Below are 19,586 nucleotides of genomic sequence, written 5' to 3'. Positions count from 1 at the left end.
GGGAAGGAAGCTTGCATTGCATTGCTTATTGTCTTTTGTGAAATTTTAGGATTGTCTGCTCTGGCTCTCTGCACATGCCTCAGAAGCAACCAGAGTGGTACTCCTAGTCTCTTGCAGTTGCCCCAATGACCTGGTGGCACCAAAGAACACCTAGTGAGAACGATCCATCTCCATGTCTGGAATCTTAGGAATGCAAAGCACGCTACAGCTTCCATTCTCATGATCTGAGAAAAGCCAGATTTCTATATTTGGGGTGTGCAGGCAAAACACAAGCAAGGTAAGTGCAGTAGACTGGAGTCATGCATGGCAACACAGAGAAATGACTGTAGTTATGCCCCTAGAGCCGCAATCAGCACCATGTTTCATAGAGTGCAATTGTTGTTTGACTAGCTTAAGGCCCTCACTGAGAAAAACACAATAGCTGCCTCCGAATTTGCTACAAGAGCAAAAAAAAAAGTAGGGGAGGGGAAGATATCTTCTCAGACAAAAAATGCTGGTATCTAACCAAGCAGACTTGATAATTAGAGATACACAGTTGTAAGTCTACTGTGGAATACATATGCCATCCAATAGCATCCAACTTCCTAGCTTCTCTCAATGACAGTTATTACAGGCTGTCATATGCGAACTTGTGCAGCTTTAAAAACTTAATTAGAACACAGTGCTTCAAAACAAAGACACAAACTTTGGGGTGAACCCTATACTTGTGCTTTAAGCAACAAGCAGTGGCCAGCACAAATGGAGGCTTATTATGAATTCTTGGTCACTTCTAAATAAGTGAGAAGCATAGGTAGGGAAAATGATTATATACATATTTAACATATTCATATACTGCCCAAATGTCACATCTCTGGGTGGTTTACAATAAAACTTTGAAAGTGAAACTTAATTCTCACCGACTATTCAGATCATACTCTGAAATCCTTTGTAGGACATTCAGGTTTTTGGCTTCATTCGGTGAAAAGGACCCCCAAGGCAAATTCAGAGAGTAAGGAGGGATAGGAATGAGACTCAGTGCATCAGAGTCTGAAGCCTGATCCAACTCAGGTACTCTCTTTGAATCGGAAGTTTCCAAGAGATGCTTAAAGTCCAATGAAGGAGGTGGCAGTGGATTCACCCATTGTGGGGAAGTTTGTAGTTCTGAAGGCTGAAACCGTTTGCTCTCAGACATGGAGCTGCTGGTGAGAAGAGGACTACTGTGTAGGAGAGTTCTTGGTATGGTACTTTGGTACCAGTCTCCTGTAGAATAATTTGTGTGACGTTCCTTTGATGTTGGTCTCCTTGGATCTGAGTAGTAGCATGAAAGTAAAATGGAACAATTTTGAGGAGGAGATGAAACAATTGTGCCACAAATCGTTTGTTGACTCTTAATTAAATACTGTCTATAGATCATAATTTCCTACACTTTAAACAGCTGCTTAAAAATTTTCACCTTCACTTGGTGACTCAATGACAGTACTTGCCATTTAAGCACACTATAACAACCAAATTGGGGCACTCAGCCCTAGATGAGTGGATGAAGGTGAAGGATATCATTCAGATTACTAGGATAACCTAGAAGGATATCATTCAGATTCCTGGCCTGCCTAAGTTCAGCAACTCTTTGTATTGCTGAACTGCCATAACAAATATGAATGATACATTAACTCTACATGCAGAATGGAACTAGAAACCCAGATTCTCCAAGTCCAGCGAACAAATGGCTTAGCAAATATAAAAGCCCATCTACCTTAGACCTTAACTTGAGATATACCCAACATACTGGTGTTTCATACCAACTGGATGCATTTTCACAAGTTTCATAAATGAATCATTGACACTTCTTTGTACTGGCACTATTTAAGGCACACTCTCACACACACATGCTGTAGGGATATGCATGGAACCGGTTCAGAGGACCGGCGGTTCCACCAGTTTGAAGGCGGGGGGTTGACTTTAAGGGCGGATGCAGGTGCATTTACCACTCTCTCTGTTTCTCCCCTGCTGGCGCTCTGTTAACAAAGGGTCCATTGGGGCGGCAGCAAACCTCCCTTGTCGGGACCCTACGTCAGCGGAAGTACCTGACGCGCCTGCACACGTTGACATGTGCACATCAAGTGCACATCCTGTACTGAAGGAGCTACACTGGCTGCTGATATGTTTCCGGGCAAAATACAAGGTGCTGGTTATAACCTATAAAGCCCTAAACAGTTTGGGCCCAGGGTACTGAAGAGAACGCCTTCTTCGGCATAAACTCCACCACCCACTGAGATCTGCTGGAGAGGTCCGTCTGCAACTGCCACCGGCTCGTCTGGTGGCCACTCAGGGACAGGCCTTCTCCGCTGCTGCCCCGAGGCTTTGGAATACGCTCCCTAGTGAAATAAGAGCCTCCCCATCTCTGACAGCTTTTAAAAAGTCTTTTAAAACATCTCTTCACCCAGGCTTTTAATTAATGTTGTTTTAATTGGTTTTAATGCTGTTTTAAAATATTATTTAAAAAACTTAAAATTGTTGTAGTGTGTGTGTCCCCCCCCCCCCTTTTTTTGTCTTAACGAATGTTTTATTATGTTTTTATTTTGTTGTAAACCGCCCAGAGACATAAGTTTTGGGCAGTATAAAAATGTTTTAATAAATAAAAATAAATAAAGTGCATGAGTGCAATGTGCATGCATGTGCTGGCGCGTGCAGGAATGCCGGGTACTTCTACTGACGTAGGGTCTGACGAGGCAACGGGGCGGCAGGGAGGTTCGCTGCCCCAACTGACCCTTTGCCAACGATGCGCCAGCGGGGAGGAGCGGAGGAAGGAGTAAGTGCACCCACCCCTGCCCTTAAAGTCAACCCCCACCTGCCTTCGAACTTCCCCTGCCTGGTTCCATTCACATCCCTAACATGGTGTGGAACTGTAATGGGATAACTCCTTTTTCACAAGGAATACTCACATTAATCTGGTGCTGAACTCAGATTTCAGATTAAGTGACAGAAAAATCCTTCCTGAATAGCTACCCAGGGTTTAGAATTTGTCCAGAGTTCATAGATTATGGCTTCCTTCTCTTGATTCAAGCATGGAGCTGTGATGGCAGAATCCTAGTTAGTTAAATAATAGCTCAATATATCGCCAGAACCTGGGAGCTGTGGTTGTGTCAAACTGGGATCTGACTCTAGTTTCATAACCCAGTTTGTAAATCATAGATAAGCCACAGCTTCTGGGTTTGGATGACACAACCAAGTGTGGACTCCTACCTCACAATCAGGTGCACCAGATGAGAAGTACACCAACCTGGAGTTCCTTAAGCTTGCACTTATGATTCAAACTATAGTTGGATTGTCTCAACCAGGCCAATGAGACTGACCCAGAGATGAAGGGAAAATGTATCAGTCAGCAAATAAGGCAGATGATATATGGTAGTGTCAAACCCAAAAGAACTTTGGGAGTAGAAAACAAGTTCTTCTGGTAAAAACTAATCTGCATACTTTCCTTTCTTTATAATTTTAATTGCTAATGACCATCTTCACAAGTTAGTCCACCTGTGCCTCAACTGTTCATGTGCCCGCCATCTTGAAGCAGGGTGTATGACATGATTACTAGCTACGTGCTTAAGCCATCCCTATATGTCCCTACACTTTTAGCAATTTGGTTCAAATCGGTTAAACGATTTACAAGTTATCCCTGTTATGCCTCAAACATTCACATGTCTGCCATTTTTAACAGGGTTAATTGACATCACAACCACACAGCTGAAATTTATGGGGGCTGGGGAAGGGGGCAGAATGCCAGATGATCTCATAAGCTTGCTTTCCTTAAGAAAAGTAGACTTTAAAAGGCTGCCAACTCCACTGGTAGCAGAGATGACAGAATAAAATAAACCAATTCTTCTATCATTGACTTGGAAGGGCCCATGGAGATCTTCTAGTCCATCCCTCTGCTCTGGGCAGCAATCTGCAACAGCATCCCTTACAGATGGCTGTTCAGACGTTTAGAAACCCTTTAGTGAAGGAAACCATATGAAGCAGTTGTTCCTCATCAAACAACTCTTACTAAGGAAATTCCTAATGTCTAACCTAGATCTGCTTCCTTGTAATTTCAACCCATTGGGCCTCAGGAGCAATAAGTCATAGGAACATAGGAAGTTGCCTTATACCACATCAGACCATAGGACCATCTAACTCAGTATTGTATACACAGACTGGCAGCAGCTTCTCTATGGTTGCAGTTAGGAGTCTCTCTTAGCTCTATCTTGGAGATGCCAGGGAGGAAACTTGGAATGTTCTGCATGCAAGCATGGAGATGTTCTTTTCAAGGCAGCCCCACCACTTAAGGGGAATCTTTTGTACTCACACATGTAGTTTCCCATTCAAATGCAACCAGGGCAGACGCTGCTAAGCAAAGGGACACCGCTTAGCAAATTCATGTTTGCTACCATGTCAGCTTCTTTTTCTATGGAACAACCTTGCAGATTTCAAGGCTGCTATTACATCTTATATTGGCCTTGTCTAGGTAAAACCATTCCGTTCCTTTAAATAGAGAGAGAGAGAGTGTGTGTGTGAGTATTTATATAGATATATTGATAGATAGTATATATTAAATATTGTAAATATTTAAATAGGACTTCGTTTCCAGACCCTTCACCATCTTTGCTGCCTTCATAAGAACAGCTCTGCTGGATCAGGCCCAAGGCACATCCAGTCCAGCATCCCATTTCAAATAGTGGCCCACCAGATACCCCTGAGAAGCCAACAGGCAAGAGGTGAGGGCATGCCATCTCTCCTGCTGTTGCTCACCTGCAATGGGTATTTAGAAGAATCTTCCTCTGAGGCTGGAGGTGGCCCATAGCCACCACCCATTAATAGATCTATCCTCCTTGAATTTGTCTAAGCCCCTTTTAAAGCCATCCAAGCTAGTGGCCATCACCACATGCAGCAGAGAATTCTATAGATTATGTGCTGTGTGAAAAAGTACTTCCTTTAGTTGGTCCTAAATTTCCCAGCCTTCAGTTTCATGGGATGACCCCTGGTTCTAGTGTTGTGAGAAAGGGACAAAATTTTTCCTGTCCAACCTCTCTACTTCACAATTAATTTTATACACCTCTATCATGTCTCCCCATAGTCGCCTCTTTCCCAAATGAAAAAGCCCAAGATGCTGCAGCCTTTTCTCACAAGGTGTTCCAGGCCCCCGATTATCTTTGCTGCCCTCTTCTGCACCTTTTCCAGTTCTACAATGTACTTCTTAAGATACAGTGACTAGAACTGCACGCAGTACTCCAAATGTGGCCACACCATAGATTTGTAGAAGTGCATTATAATATTAGCATCTTTATTTTCAGTCCCCTTCCTAATGATCCCTAGCACGGAATTTGCCTTCTTTACAGTCACCCATGCACTGAGTTGACACTTTCAACAAGCTGTCCACCACAACCCCAAGTTCTTTCTCCTGGTTGGTCATGGACCCATCATATATACATGAAGTGGGGTTTTTTTGCCCCAATATGCATCACTTTACACTTGCTTACACTGAATCACATTTGCCATTTTGTCACCCACTCACTGTGTTTAGAGATATCCTTTTGGAGCTCCTCACAATCAGCTTTGGATTTCACTACCCTAAATAGTTTGGTGTCATCTGCAAATTTAGCCACTTCACTGCTTACCCCAACTTCTAGATCATTTATTTATTTATTTATTTATTGTTAAATTTATATACCGCCTTTCATTAAAGCAATCCCAAGGCGGTTTACAGCAAAAAAATTTAACACAAGATGGTAAAAAAGACACAATTAAAATATTAAGTGGGGGGGGGAATATTAAACAAATCTGATTTAAAAAATTAAAACAAAAAGCATAAAAGCAATAAAGATTATAAAGAGCAGCAGCAGAAAATCAAATAAATGCCTGGGCAAAAAGCCAAGATTTTACATTTTTCCTGAAAGCTGTGATGGAAACTGAGAAGCAAATAGCCACCGGGAGAGCATTCCAGAGTCTGGGGGCAGCAACAGAGAAGGCCCTGTCCCGCATGCATGACAACCGAGCCTCCCTCATTGTCGGCACCCAGAGCAGAGCCCCCTCAGATGATCTGGTCAAGCGGGCAGCAACCCTTGGGAGCAGGCGGTCCCTCAGGTATCCCGGGCCCAAACCGTTTAGGGCTTTAAAGGTCAAAACCAGCACCTTGAATTGGATCCGGAAACAAACTGGTAGCCAGTGCAGCTCTTTCAAAATGGGTGTGATGTGCTCCCACTGGGCAGCTCCGGATAAAACCCTAGCTGCCGCATTTTGCACTAGCTGCAGTTTCCGGATGTTCTTCAAGGGCAGCCCCATGCAGAGTGTTACAGTAATCCAGCCGCAACGTGACTAAGGCATGGGTAACTGTGGCCAGATCTGTCTTCTCGAGAAAGGGACGCAGCTGGCGTACTAGCCGAAGCCGTGCAAAGGCACCCCTGGCCACTGCCTCCACCTGAGCTTCCAAAAGCAGAGCCGGGTTCAGTAATACCCCCAAGCTGCGTACTTGTTCCTTCAAGGGGAGTGCAACCCCATCCAGAACCGGTAAAATCTCCTCATCCCAATTGGCTCTCCTACTGACCAACATTACCTCCGTCTTGTCTGGATTCAATTTCAGTTTATTAGCCCACATCCAACCCATCACTGCCTCCAGATCCCGATTCAGGACATCCACTGCCTCCCTAGGATCAGGTGACAAGGAGAGATAGAGCTGAGTGTCATCCGCATATTGCTGACAACTCAGTAAAAGTCCCCGGATGACCTCTCCCAGTGGTTTCATGTAAATGTTAAACAGCATGGGGGATAAGAACATGTTCATAGTAATCTAGAAGTTGGAGTCAGCAGCAAAGAAAGGTCAGGGAGGGGAGGGGAGTAGCACTGTATATTAAAAGAAGGGATAGAATCTCACAAGCTAGAAAACCTAGGAATTTCAAGAGAGGTAGCTTCTCCAAAATGAAGAGTTTGGTGAGAAGAGAACTGAAAGGGAAAATCAGGAGAATCACTTTGCTCTAGAAAGCATGGAGTTTATTTTAAACCACAATAATAGAAGCCAAGTTAAAATGTATACCAAAAAAGAGGAAAGGTACCACCCAGTTCAGGAGTATACCAGCATGGTTAACAAGTAGAGTCAGGGAAGATATAAAAAGGAAGACAACTTCCTTCAGAAATTGGAAGGCCTGCCCAAATGAAGAATACAGAAAGGAAAAGAGGAACATTTAGCTAAAAGCATCAAGGGGAATGACAAAAATTTAAATATATCCTAAGCTGGAAACCTACAAGGGAGGCAGTTGGATGAAGGAGTGAAAGGGATTATTAAGGAGGATACGGAGATTGCAGAGAAGCTAAATGAATTCTTTGCATTTGTCTTCATGGCAGAGGATACTGAGCGTATATTTGTCCCTCAACTGAGCATCTCAGGGAAGAGGCTAAAGAACTGATGTGACAAGAGATGATGCTCTAAACTGTCTGAAAATATTAAAAAATTAAATCACCAGGGCCAAATATCATCCACCCAAGGGTCCTTAAAGAACTCAAATGTGAGTTCTTTAAGAACACTTGGGTGGATGTCATCTGGCCCTGATGATTTTTCTTTTTTACAGAAGTTAAGCTAACAGGCCTGAATACAATGCTGTTGTACACCCCCCACAATCCTCCCCTCCCTGTCTTCTCTGGAATAGCCCAGGAATAACAGTGTCCCACTGGTTCCCACCATTTCCGTTATGCCCACTATATCTTATGTTTTCATTAGCAACCAAGCACTCTAGCTCGTCCATCTTGGTTCAGAGGCTTCTGGCATTGGAATGTAACACCTATACACCGAGTCTCTTACCTGGCATTGGCATGTGCTATGTCCCTTATTGTCATTTGCCCTTTTTGACCAGCTGCCATGTGTTTCTGTCTGCTCTACTCCTGGTTCTATTCTGTCCCCTTCTTGTTTATCTGAAACTTTTGAACGCTAGTACCTTAAGAGGATTTTGTTTGTCTAACCAGATATTACCCAGTTTCTGTCGGCAATCCTCCAGGTGTTATTTTAAAAGCTGCCCTGCAACCTTTTTTATTTTAAGTGCCAGCAATCTGGTTCCACTTGGTTCAAGTGGAGTCCATCCTTTTTAATAAGCTTTGTTTGCCCCAAAATGTAGCCCAGTGTCTAAAAAACTAAACCCCTCCTCACGGCACAACCGTCTCATCCATGCATTGAGACCCCTCAGCTCCACCTGTCTCGCTGGCCCTGCCCACAGAACAGGTAGCTCTTCAGAGAATGTTACCCTGGGGGTTCTGGACTTCAATATAATGTACCCAGTTACCTAAATTTCACTTCCAGAAGCTCCCGGCCACCTTTTCCAATATCACTGGTACCAACATGTACCACAACATCTGACTCCTGCCCAGCACTGCCTAACAACCTATCTAGATGTTGAGTGACATCTGAAACCTTTGCAAGCCATGTGAATCACAAGCCCATCTCTCTATGCTGCTAAAGATCAAATCACCCACTACTAGGAGGCCCCCAACCCCTTGAAGAGTATCCTCTGTGCAAGAGGATATGGGCCAAGGATGGGGTGCCTCCTAAGGGAGCATTCCCCTCTTCCTCAGACTGATGTCCTACTTCCCTGAGATCTTCATTCTCCATGACAGCAGAGGAGCTGTCAGCCTGGGAGTGGGATGCCCCATCACCTCCCTGAGGGTGTCACCCACATAGCTCTCTGCCTCCCTGAGCTTCTCCAGGTCAGCCACCTTGGCAGAAAGGAAATAAACTTGTTCCCTGAGAGCCAGGAGCTTTTTGCACTGAGCACACACCGACTTCTGACCCTCAGGCAGATAGTCATAAATGTAACACTATGTGCAATACACTGGGAAGCACCCCCTCCCCTGCTGGCATTCTGCCTTTATCACCGGTTTTATTTGCTATTTAGAATATATTCCACGAGCCAGCATGGCATATTATTAGAATGTTGAACTAGGACCGAGAAGACGCAAATGCACATTCAGCCATGAAGCTTACTGGGTGACTCTGGGCCAGTCATGCGTCTCTCAGCCTAACCTGCCTCACAGGCTTGTGCCAAGGATAACACATAACCATGTACACTGCTCTGGGTTCCTTGGAGGAAGAGCGGGATATAAATGTAAAACGAGAGAGCTAGTTTACTTGAAAGCTAGGTCTTAGCTGCAGTTGTCAGCTAAGTAAAGGTTTTAAGCTATGTTTTCCAAGCAAATTACAATAGAAGGTTATTACTCACGTTCTCCTCATGCCTAGCGTCTACTTTGTGATAAATAGGGACTGCTTGTGTGCCTCCCCACACACTTCCTTGCTAAACTCCATGCAAAACTACTTTGATACCTGTTTGCAAACTCCTGTTCACTAATTTCCAGGGAGCAAAACACACACCTGGAGCTAATCCTCCACCCAAACAAACCGCCTGTCAAAAAGTCTCTAGCCAGCCAGAAATTAAACCCTAAGAAAGACTATCCCTAACCAACTTACCTTGTCCTTTCCCCCTTGTTTTCTTGTTCGTTTATGTTTGCTTGCTTACTGTCTTCTTTAAGAAAACAAAAGTTTGCTGCCTCCCCGGAATGAGCTTTGTCTTCTTAAAAGCTGCTTTCAAATTCCTTTGAACTGGTTCCTATTTATTAGAGTCTATTGTTATCAGTCACTGAAATGATTCTGAATATTCTAGGCAAGGATGAAAAAATATTCCATTTTAGTCACCAGGATCAAATCTTTGGCAGCCAGCATCCTGATTTTTGTGTACCAGACTTAGATTAAAAACAAAACGAATGTTTTAGGCACTCAACTCCAAGTTTAAGGAACAAGGTTATTGAATACCAGAATCTTTTTCAACTCATTGTACTAGTTTGCAGATATCCTCTGTACAAGCATATCTGCATTTAATAGCATAAAAGAACAAAATGTATTTGCAAGGAAAGAAGTAACAAAGTACTTTCCAGGTGGGAATAGACAATAAATGAAATACTTTCTAACATATTAAGAATACTGATTGAAATAAAAAATGCAATACAAAGTAAAATGAGAAACATACAGGTGTTTGGAAATGAAAAAAATTGGTTTTCCAATGGTTCAAAACTTGAATAAAGTCTTAGAGATCTATCAAGGTGATATCACAACTTCACTTGATCCCAACACAGCAAAAAATCATTTTAGATATATTTAACCTCAAACAAACAAAAAAAGAGATAGAGGAGGGGGGAAGGATCTTAAATGCTGGAAAGGTGATGAACCTACTATGGGTGAGTTCACATAACCAGCAGAAATTAAAGTGGCAGGAATTGGAGGTTGCCAACTACACATGTTCCTGGTCTAAGCCACAAGTTGTGTGCATTTCTTGCTTTCTGAAGCTGGAAGGGTCGAGTTGCTCAACAGCACTTCCTGTTGCCACCTGACAGCTACTGCCCATTTTCAAAATTTTGGTTTCAAATGTCAAGTGGTGGAAGGAAGTGCTGACAAACAACCTGACATTTCCGGCTCCAGACCAAATGAACTGTGTGCAATTTGTGGCTTGTACCAGGAGCATGTGCTCACTGGGACCCTGCCACCTTAGTTTCTACCAGTCATGTGAATCCATCTTAATGCACATAGCAGAAGGTCACAAAATAGTTTGGGGTCAATGTTACTGGAATTTGCAAGTAGCCAAAGAGGATGGACAGAGCTCAGTCTTGCTCCCTGGTCTGGCAGGCCCATCAAAGCTGCAAGATGTCCAATTTTGCCAGGTGCTAATTTTGGCCATGCATGCCTAAGAAAAAATATACAATATTATACTTCCTACCCATTCTAAGTAGGTCAAACCTTAGGTACTCTCCTCCCACTATAGCAAAGGCTTCCATTTTATTTCTCATGTATAGTCCACCCCATATAAAATCTCTGGGTAAAAAAATATTTACTTGTGAAGAGTTCAAACTACTTCTGGATGACTAGGTCAGTAACCTTTGTCAACTGGATGAGTGTTGATCCATTTTTCCAGGCCATCAGTGTGCCACAAATGACTAATGCAGATATGTACGTGCAGGCCAGTTAGGTTTGCTTGTTTGTTTTGTAGATAAATAACTTTTCTGGACTTACTTGTAAGGCTGCATCAGCAGTCAGCCATGGTGCAGCTGGCAAGACAAGGAAACAGCAAGGCCACACTCATCATAAGGCTTCAACCAACTGCAGTTGGATCCTTCTCCTCCTAGAATGCAGATTTAATCAGCAGTCTTTACTGAAGCTGGTAGGAGAGGAAGAGAGCAAATTCCCATCAGTTGGCCTGTCTGGGCCAACATTTGCTCCTTAAAATATGTTTACCTCAGCTATTTCCAGGTATCTTGTTAAAAGTTAAGAATGTTTATAAAGGACACAATGAATGTCTAAATTCTGCACCTAAACAGACAGATTTCCTGCATATTTCTATTCCTTTGTTTCCCATTCCTCCTTTGCTATTTCCCTTACAACATAGAAGATAAGCTATGTAAGTTCAACAGGGCAAGGAACCATTGATTATCATACTTGTAAAATCACTTTGAGGATGAAATGTTTGGGTACCCAAGACAAAGAACAAACGATGCCTTCTCGATTTGATAAAAACAAACTGACTGCCTTTTAATGATACACCCAAGATCACTAACCAAAGCAGGTTGTCTTGTCCTATCCAACAACAGAGCTGTCTCTGTACCTAGTAAACTGGCAGATGCTACACAAAATTATGACCATCTTTTGACTGCTGTAGGATATTGAATAAATATGAGCAAAGTGCCTCCCATTATGACAGACAGATATGGAAGGCAGACAGGTGTACTGCAGGAATTCCTGGGAAATCAAAGACTCATATACAACACTATGTCTGTGAAGGCCAAATCACCAGGAGTGAAGAGCAGGTTTTGACACCTTGCAGAAGTATCATGAGATGCAATACTTTCATTTTCCCCAATGGAAGTGGTCATAAGAGACAGTAAAGGAACTCCCTCTAGGACACTGGAGGGAGGCTAGTGAACCCAGACATTAAGAAGCAAGTGTGTCCCTTCATCTACATTCTATAGAGTCCCTTTCTGGGTTTTATTTCTTGGGTACACCACAGTGCAACAATATCTGGAACTAGAATTGTACCAGCCTTCAGTATATGTATCTCACACATACATTTTACTCAGTATATATATATATATCATCACTCATACATTTTAAGGCAAAAAGGAGGCCAATGGTCAATAACCCAGCAGTCTTTTCTCTCTCATTATGACTAAGCAGACAAGATTCTAACTGATACTGTGGCAGAAAACCAAACAAACATATAGACTAGTTAAGTTTCATAGCTGAAAGCTGATTTAGACTTTGATTTAGAACCAAAGCCAATGGTTCACTTACCATGGCTTATAGTTGCCAAGTCAAATTTCATAAATAATTAGGGCTCTTGGGTGTCTCGTTCTCACAGTTGCAAATATGTTAGAAAATGACAGCATTTGAGTGATCAGAACACTCAACTTGTGTGCACCTGCATCCATATACTTCCCCCTCTGTCCTAAGACATACATCATCATTAATCCTTATCATACTGCTCTTCCTGTTAGCACACCTTTCCTATTTAGAATCTAGGACTTTAAAAAAGACTAACTTACCACATATCAGGAAGTATATTCATATACTATATTAATCTGCATAGATTCTACTGGCATGATTTTCTGGTCTTCAATGCAAGTTTAGATATACCTTTTTCAGACATAATCTTTCAACAACCAATAGTTCAAAAAACATGTATGACTGGTTTTTAAAGAGCCAAAACGAAGCTAATCAACAGACAGAAAAGTTAGGGGGGAAATCCAGTTTACAACCAATCCTAAGAACACTTAGAGAGTAAGTATATTTAGGTCTGCCTTTGACTCAAATTTCCAGCATAATTAATGGATCAGAATTTCTAGTTTTACAGGACTAGTCTGACTGCGAGTATCTCTTGCACAAATAAGTATTCCTTTTCATATTATTGCTAACTAGCGCAACTTGGCTATTAGGATTTACCCTAATATAAAGTGAGCTAATCACAGGGCTGCATTTTTATTTAAAGATATAGTCTAACCTGTAACATCTTATATATAAGGATGTAACAGAACCTATTAGGCTCCTTCAAGCTCTACAATTTTATAGAGTACAGACTGGTTTGAAAAAGAATACAATTGTAATAGAATACAGTTGTAACTTCCATACTGCTTTTTGTACTGTAACATCTTCAAGTGTGGTTGTTTTTATGTCGGTAAACATCAGATCAACTAACCTATCAATTCCCATGCTAAGAGTTTCTAGCTCATAGCTGTACAAAAATTTAAAGGAAAGTAGAAATAAGTTTATTCAAAACAGCAATTCTGCAGGCAAAGCTTTTCAATCCTCCAGTTTGCTGATACAACATGAAAGCTCTCAAAGGCTAGTTTTTCCAAGTTGTCATAAATTGCTGTGTAAGCCACTGAGAGCTTAAGTTGAAAAGCAGTATATATTTTTATTAATAAACTGATTTTAGCATGGCTCTGTGGAAAAGCTGTATAGACATATTATAAATAAAGACAACTCTAGCTAGTATGAGAGTCATGTACAAGAAAGCAGCTAGTAAACAGAACCTCTGAGAAACTGGAAAAACTAAGCCTGAACTCTAAATCCAGTTGCGTGCTAGTGACTCTCAAACAGTTCTGAATAGTACGAGCAATATTCACATAGAAGGAGCAAGCAGAAGCTTAAACCAGACTGATTTCATAGCAGGCTGCCAGATAATCCTACTACTTTACAATTTTGCTCAAGAATAGCAGTATCAGCAGAAAGCTGCAGCATCAGTTACAAAACACATAATGAAGTTAGCATTCTGAATCTATGTTAGAATGCCAAAATACTACTTTAAAATTAAGAAAGCATGATGAATTTGTTGCATGCAAATTTGAACATACATGCAAATACAATCTTTGCTTGTTTTTCTATTTGAATTTCAAAGTGCCAAATTAAAGCGGTGGGGAGATATCTACACTACAGATTTAAGCTGGTTTAAGCATCTTCTTGCGGAACCCTGGACATTTGTGTTTTGTGAGGAGTCTAGGTATTGCTAGCAATTCTCAGTGCCTTATTAAACTGCAATTTTCAGCATTCTTTCAGTAAAGCCATAACAGAACAACAGAAAGATTATGAAAGTTTGTAATGTAGATTTGTCCTCATAAAAATGAGTTAATATTGATTATAAACATTTCCCCTCTAAAGAACCATAACTCATTCCTTGGAAATTCAGTAACAAAGTAAAAATATAGTGAGCTCTAATATGTAGACACAAGGAACCCGGGCAATTCATAATGGCTCACCCATTATGGTGAAGAATATATAAGTTGAGAGAAGGATGCTGAAGCAGCACAGTCATGGATATGCTTTTTAATGAGTACTTTATGTTGATATAAGCTGCTACTGTAAATATCAGGAAAATGTCAATTATACACACATTAACCTGTAAAAGCTATCACCAATTCCATCTCCACTAGATATAATGCAAAAACAATATCACCTTCATCCAGTTGAGAGAAGAGCTTTTACATTATGGTTTTCATGTCTTTTAACACCTCCCAAAAGCTTTGCAAACTGCACTGACAAGCAAGTTATAGAAAGGGTCCATGACACAAGAATATTCCAGATAAGGAGCCATACAAGCATTCCTATACTTGAAGGTTTACCAGATTAAGAGGAAACCAGCAACCTCAAAGAAGTATGTTTTGTTGACAGCTGATAGTTGACAGCTTTCCTAGCCAAAGATAGCAACTAAGACGTGTCATTTCTTTAATAAAGAAACATGACCCTGCTTCTGCATCTTGAAGATCAGTACTGTCCAATAGTATTTGTTTATTTAATTTATATACCACCTTCCAAAAATGGCTCAGGGTTATGTTCATGCATCAATTCATAAGAAGCTGATAGGTTCGAAGACTTTTTCTGACAATATAAAGACACTCTTTACAGGTTTCTGCTTGTGTTCTCATAAAAAAAAACAGTTTCCTTAAGCCACCATATGCCTATTAACATACATTACAAAACTTCACTTTCTACTCTGGATTCAATACTGATTTATCAGAATAATTTTCCCCCTTTACAACTATATTTTCAACATGTATATAACATATGCCAACAGGCAGTGTTCCCTGTAAGAGGGAATTCCAGATGTTGTTGACTACAGCTCCCAGAATCCCTAGCTGCAGTGAGCTTTGGCTGAGGATGCTGGAAGCTGTAGTCAAAAACATCTGGGATTTTCTGTTAGAGGGGACACTGCTAGCAGGTATCTCACATATGACCAAAGTGCTCCAGAGTTTCTCTTATTCAATTAACCATATACAGCATCATAGATTTTTTTTTCTAACAGTACAACAATGATGTTTGTCAAAAGCTTTACTACTAGTGGGATGCTCCAGCTGTTGCTAGTGTTTAAAACTTACAGCTTATGCGAAATTGTTGTTCTTACAGCTTATGCGAAATTGTTTCCCTAGCAAACATTAAGCTGATTCCATGAGCTCATATAGACGCTAACCAGTGACAACTTCTACAGGACTTGATCACCAAAGAACCAAGACTGATGAAATACCAATGGTGTTAAAGCTTTATTCAAAGAACTCTTACCATAGCTAGTGAAATGTGTAAACAAAGATGCAATCATGAATCACAAATTTAGTAAACAGAACAGAAAGTATAGTAACATAATAGTAGGCAGACTAAGTCCTGAGTACTGCAAGAGACAGTAAGAGCATACCTTATGCTGTAGTATGAAATGTTTTGTAATACTTTGCATGTTTAATTTGCATAAGAACCTTAGTGCTAAAGAACCATCCCAAGCATCCCAAGACAAGACTGTCAAAACAATAGGAATCTGCCACCATGCTTTCTTTGTTCCATTCACTTGAACTTGCTTCCAGCAGATTTGAAATGCCTATTTTTCTGTTGTTGCCAATTTAAGCAATGTTTCATGTCAACCAATAACAACTGGACTAGAAAAACATATTTGCCCATAAATGTCAGTTTCTCCAAAACCCTTTAAAAAGCTTCAAAAAGAGTTCTACATTGTGACCAGTAGGGGTCATTTCAGTATAAAAGTTGTATTGGACGAAACTGGCTCAATGGGAGAAAAGATTTGCAGAAACTTGAAAACCTACCCTGTTGTAGCAAATATGCTTTATCTATAAATGATCTTCTTGTTAAGACTATAGTGGAAATTTTGCATTTCAGTAAGAATACTGGTCCTAAATCTATCAACAATTCCAGTGACAAACAAGTTAGGACTAGCTGTAGAGTTAAATGACTATAAACATGTAAATATAAATAAAAAGACTCAAATAATTTTCTTTGGGCTAAATTCTTGTTATTTAAAAGCCTATACTATGAATTAATGCAGTTAAATCATTTATGGGGCAATAGTTTAGCTAGTTAATTTCTCTAGATTGTGTCCTTGTGATAAGGACAGTTAGGGCTAATGTTAAGCCCACCATCAAATGAGATCTTTTCTTGGAAAAGTCTCCCTATTACTTTCAGCAAGAGATTGCCAGATGTGCTTCTAGATGAAGTCCAGCAATGTAGAGATTGCATCACTTCTAAAGAATTAGAATTCTCCTGAAAGTGCCAGAAAGTCTGCACTGCTATACATTAGAGGGGTCAGGGTATCAAGGCATTATGGTAGGTTTTCACCATAATGTCTCCAACATAAACATTAGTGTGAAGTTACACTCCAAACATGCTATAGCAGAATGAAGGAGTTCTGTTTTTCCATGACAGGAATTTGTCAAACTATTTATATCCTTCATCCAATATGCTTACATAATTTACATTAGCTTTCCACTTACATACATGCAAAGCAATTTAAGCATGCAAAACTCCAAACAATTATTAGCAATACATCAGAAGCATTACAGGTTTATGCCAACTTCTTCCATGCCAATAAAACCCAACTGAGTAGGTGGGTAAGGGAAGAGAACACACCTGCACACAGAAGCCACAATCTAATTTATTTTAAAACTAGGAACAGAAAAAGCAAGCTGCACCACGATGTAGTCAAATGTACCACCAGAAGTGTCACTTTAGAAATAAAGGGAAACTAATGTTCTTTAAACAGCTGTTGTTGGAATGACTGTACCATCTCCTCAAAGGAATGTATGAGCTCTCTTCAGCCCTCTAGTGGATCAACAAGAATCACCCTTATTTTCTGTAAATGACCAATAAGAAGAATGATTTCCACAAATTCTGTTTCCCACTGTATTATTATGTTCTCTTACACTTTTCCATTAGCTGGATAGCTGAGAGAAACTGAATTTCCTCATGTCACTTCTACACTAGGCAAATATCACTAGTAACACTAGTTACTAGGCAAATTATTTGTGTATTTCCAGTTATAGAACTCCACCCCATTATAAAGCAGAGTGGTGAAATTAGTTACAGTCAATGGGATTTTCTTCCTTTTTCACAAAAAGAAAAGGTTCCCCCATAAACTACAGGAATAAAAGTCTACAACAGATGACCAGCATTTGTTTCTTTACTGATCCAATAATTAGCAAGTATATTGATCACTAATCATTACACCTTGGAAGACTGGCAGGATTCCAGTTTAAGCATTTGGAACTGAATTTATAGTTTGTCAATGTGGTCCGATCTATCTACTATGTAAAGCTACATCTATGATATTTAGATAAATGTTGCTTTGAGAAAAAACACTACCATGACAGCCTTAACTATTATAATTGCAAAAGAGTTAGTGCATTTGCTTGTGCATCTGGATTAAAAGAATTAGACACATTCAATCCTACATGTACTTAAGAAACAACAGAGACCAGCGAGTGAGCATCATAGTAAACATGGTTAGAAGTGCTTTATAAGAGGTAGGAAGATAGTAGGTGAAATAAAATACAGCAAACTGAAGGTTAGTACCAGATGTCTAACTTAAAGGGGCGGGGGAAAACCTTTTCTCTAGAGACACAAAAATGTGTTTCTATTTTCATTTCCCAGCTCAGAACCACTTTGAAACTCGAGACCAATGGGAATATACAAAGGAAAAAGATATTTTAAAGGAGCAGAAAGGGAAACATCCATCCACCTTGTGTAGAAGACAAATAGCTCCAATACCGGCAACACACCATTCACGGCCAGAACGGGTTTTGTTACTTTTTAAGCAAGGGGGACTTTGGGAGGCGATGGAAAATAACCATGAAGAATCGGGGGGCGGGGAATATACACAAGATACAATCATTAGCAAGAGAAAATACGTCACGCCAGCCCCCACCTTTCCTCGGAATTTTAGGTAGTTACAGCATTTCACTCCAACAATGTGTCGAAAAATGGAAGGGCTGCGAAAAGGCAACCCCATAGCACCACATTCCGTCTGTTCGGAAGCGCGGGGAGGGGGGACCCTAGCAAAAGCAAGTGGGGTGCAAAATGACCCCAGTCTCCTAGCCCCCTTTCTCCTGGAAACGGAAGATACACCACCCCGCGTCTCTCTCCCTCCACCCCAGACAGGCGTTACTTTAACGCTCCTCGGTATGCGCAAGAGAGGAGTGGATATTTACACCCTTGTCGAGAGCGAGATGCGATCCGCCGCTTTTTACCTTCACAGACGCCCGCTTCGTACTCCGTGAGCGAGTCTCCGTTAAGCGGAGGGCGGATCACGCAGCGCAACCCCCGGTCGCAAGCTCCGTGGAGCCCGAAGAAGCCCCCGCAGCTCTCGTTCCTTTGCCGGGCACACATGAAGCAGCAGCCGCAGATGTCCAGCACGACACCGCCGGGGCAGTTCTTGGGCTCCTCACACCTGGACTCGTCGCAAGGCAGGCAGACGAACGCCCGCGTCCCGGACTCCCCCAAGAGCAGCAGCGCCAGCAACAGCAGCCACCCCGCCTCCAGGTGCCAGCCGCCGCCGACACCTCGGCGCCTTCGCCCCGCCGAGATCGTTGCCAGGTACATCCTGGCCAGGGCCGGAGAAGCCCCCGCGAGTCCCCACGAAGCCCCCAAGTCTGGCGAGGAGCAGCCCAGCCCAGCCCCGGCTGCTATAACGGCGGCGGCGACGCCTCCACCTCCGGCCCCTCGAGAAAAGTTTCCTTCCCGCGAAGGCGGCGGCGACAGCAGGTCCAGCCAAACTTCTACTCCAAGCAGCTTCCTGCTCCTCGCTCTGTGAGGAAGCGCTTTCCTTTTCCTTCTCCTCTCTCTCTCTCTCTCTCTCTCTCTCTCTCTGCGGCGGCGCCCCGGTAAGTCGGCCCGCGGGTCTCTGCGAAGCCTCCGGTCTTCGCTTCAGCGGCCCCGCGCGCAGCGACTACGCAGCTGCTATAACGGGCGCCAGCGAAAGCACGAGACAAGCCACAGCGCTCCCACTAACAACTCGCCGCCCGACTCCGGACGCTCTTGCTGTCTCCGACTTCTCGCAGCTCCCAACGTTCTCCCCCTCCTCCGCCTAGTCCTCTGCCATTGGGCGGCCAAGCACCCAGCTCCGCCCAAGGCGGCCTTCCTTCTCGCTCAGTGGACGCTCCCGGCCGCCTCGCTCCGCCCCTCGCCAAGCCTTTTACTCTGGGGTGGAACTAGGAGAGGCGCTGCGGTGGCGGCTTGGGCCCCACAGCGATGGCCCCCTGCGCCCCTATCTCTGTTCGCACTTCACGCTCTA

General features: G+C 42.2%; 1 protein-coding gene across 4 annotated transcripts in view; it reads right to left on the bottom strand.

Annotated features, from left to right (window-relative positions):
• CRIM1 (cysteine rich transmembrane BMP regulator 1) overlaps nt 1-19,335 on the bottom strand; it is a 249,767-nt gene extending 230,432 nt beyond the window's left edge. For 2 of the 4 annotated variants that reach the window (XM_053302986.1, XM_053302971.1), the window contains exon 1: nt 18,544-19,335. In XM_053302986.1, the coding sequence (XP_053158961.1) occupies nt 18,544-18,895 (352 nt within the window). In that variant the 5' untranslated portion in view covers nt 18,896-19,335. The remainder of the gene's footprint in view (nt 1-18,543) is intronic. The other 2 variants (XM_053302965.1, XM_053302980.1) reach the window with 1 other exon arrangement.
• Nucleotides 19,336-19,586: the final 251 nt, after the last annotated feature.

Source organism: Hemicordylus capensis, chromosome 1 (genome assembly GCF_027244095.1).
Source record: "Hemicordylus capensis ecotype Gifberg chromosome 1, rHemCap1.1.pri, whole genome shotgun sequence".
Classification (NCBI taxonomy): domain Eukaryota; kingdom Metazoa; phylum Chordata; class Lepidosauria; order Squamata; family Cordylidae; genus Hemicordylus; species Hemicordylus capensis.
Note: the sequence above shows the minus strand (reverse complement) of the source record. Positions and strands in the feature narration are given on the sequence as shown.